The following is a 1,323-nucleotide window of genomic DNA, read 5'->3' on the forward strand; positions in this document are numbered from 1 at the left end:
TCCATTAGTTTGTGAGATATTGCGTTGTGAGTGTAGCTACTTTTGTTATTTGAAAAAAGATGGAAAAAAAAAAGAATTTCTTGTGCTAATAAAATATTTTTGAAGGAAAAAACTACAGTTGAAGCAAAATCTTGGCTTGATGAAGAGTTTCCGGGGTCTGCACCAGGAAAATCAACCCTCTTTGATTGGTATGTTAATTTTAAACGTGGTCAAATGAGCACCGAAGACGGCGAACGCAGTGGACGCCCAAAAGAGGGTATCACCGACAAAAACATTAAAAAAGTTCACAAAATAATTTTGAATGACCGTAAAGTGATGTTGATCGAGATAGCAGATATTGTGAAGATATCATCTGAACGTGTGCATCATATCATTCACGAATATTTGTACATGAGAAAGCTGTGTGCAAAATGGGTGTCGCGCGAGCTCACAATCGATCAAAAGCAACAACATGTTAATGATTCTGAGCAGTATTTGAAGCTGTTCAAGTGCAATAAACCTGAATTTTTGCGTAGATATGTGACAATGAATGAAACATGGCTCCATCATTTCACTCTGGAGTCCAATCGACAGTCAGCTGAGTGGACTGCACACGATGAACCGAATCCAAAGCGAGGAAAAACACAACAATCAGCTGGCAAGGTTATGGCATAAGTATTCTGAGATGCGCAAGGTATAATATTCATTGATTACCTTCAAAAGGGCCAGACCATCAACAGCGATTTTTATATAGCGTTATTGGATCGTTTAAAGGATGAAATCATTAAAAAACGGCCCCATTTGAAGAAGAAAAAAGTGCTGTTTCATCAAGACAATACACCGTGTCACAAATCAATGAAAACAATGCCAAAATTGCATGAATTGGGGTTCGAATTGATTCAGCATCCACCGTATTCGACAGATCTGGCCCCCAGCGACTTTTTCCTGTTCTCAGACCTCAGAAGAATACTCGCTGGAAAGAAATTCAGCGCCAATGAAGAAGTAATCGTCGAAACTGAGGCTTATTTTGAAGCGAAAGACAAATCGTATCGCACTCCAAGGCAACTATGTTGAATAATAAAATCGAATTTTGCCAAAAAAATGTGTTTTACTATGGTAGACCGGGGACTTTTAATTGGCCTGTTAGGAGCAACTCCGGAAATAAATAATAAAAAAATCAAAAATTCATTCTTCCACCAAAATTTATAAGAAAATTATTTAAAAGGTAGATTTTTTTCCACTTTGTAAACTAGTGTTATCGGAGAGGACGAACGTCATTCGTGTAATATGTTTGTTGAATGAACGGACGGCGACTATTTCTAGTAGTAAATTATAATGGCTGCA

At 37.6% G+C, this 1,323-nt stretch overlaps 1 protein-coding gene across 1 annotated transcript; it reads left to right on the forward strand.

The window, feature by feature from the left end:
• Nucleotides 1-213: 213 nt before the first annotated feature.
• Nucleotides 214-1,053, forward strand: LOC109607001 (histone-lysine N-methyltransferase SETMAR-like). The gene is made up of 2 exons (XM_049963305.1): nt 214-642; nt 703-1,053. The coding sequence occupies exons 1-2, from the start codon at nt 214-216 to the stop codon at nt 1,051-1,053; spliced, it is 780 nt and encodes a 259-aa protein (XP_049819262.1).
• Nucleotides 1,054-1,323: the final 270 nt, after the last annotated feature.

The sequence above is a fragment of the Aethina tumida genome, chromosome 2 (genome assembly GCF_024364675.1).
Source record: "Aethina tumida isolate Nest 87 chromosome 2, icAetTumi1.1, whole genome shotgun sequence".
Classification (NCBI taxonomy): Eukaryota; Metazoa; Arthropoda; class Insecta; order Coleoptera; family Nitidulidae; genus Aethina; species Aethina tumida.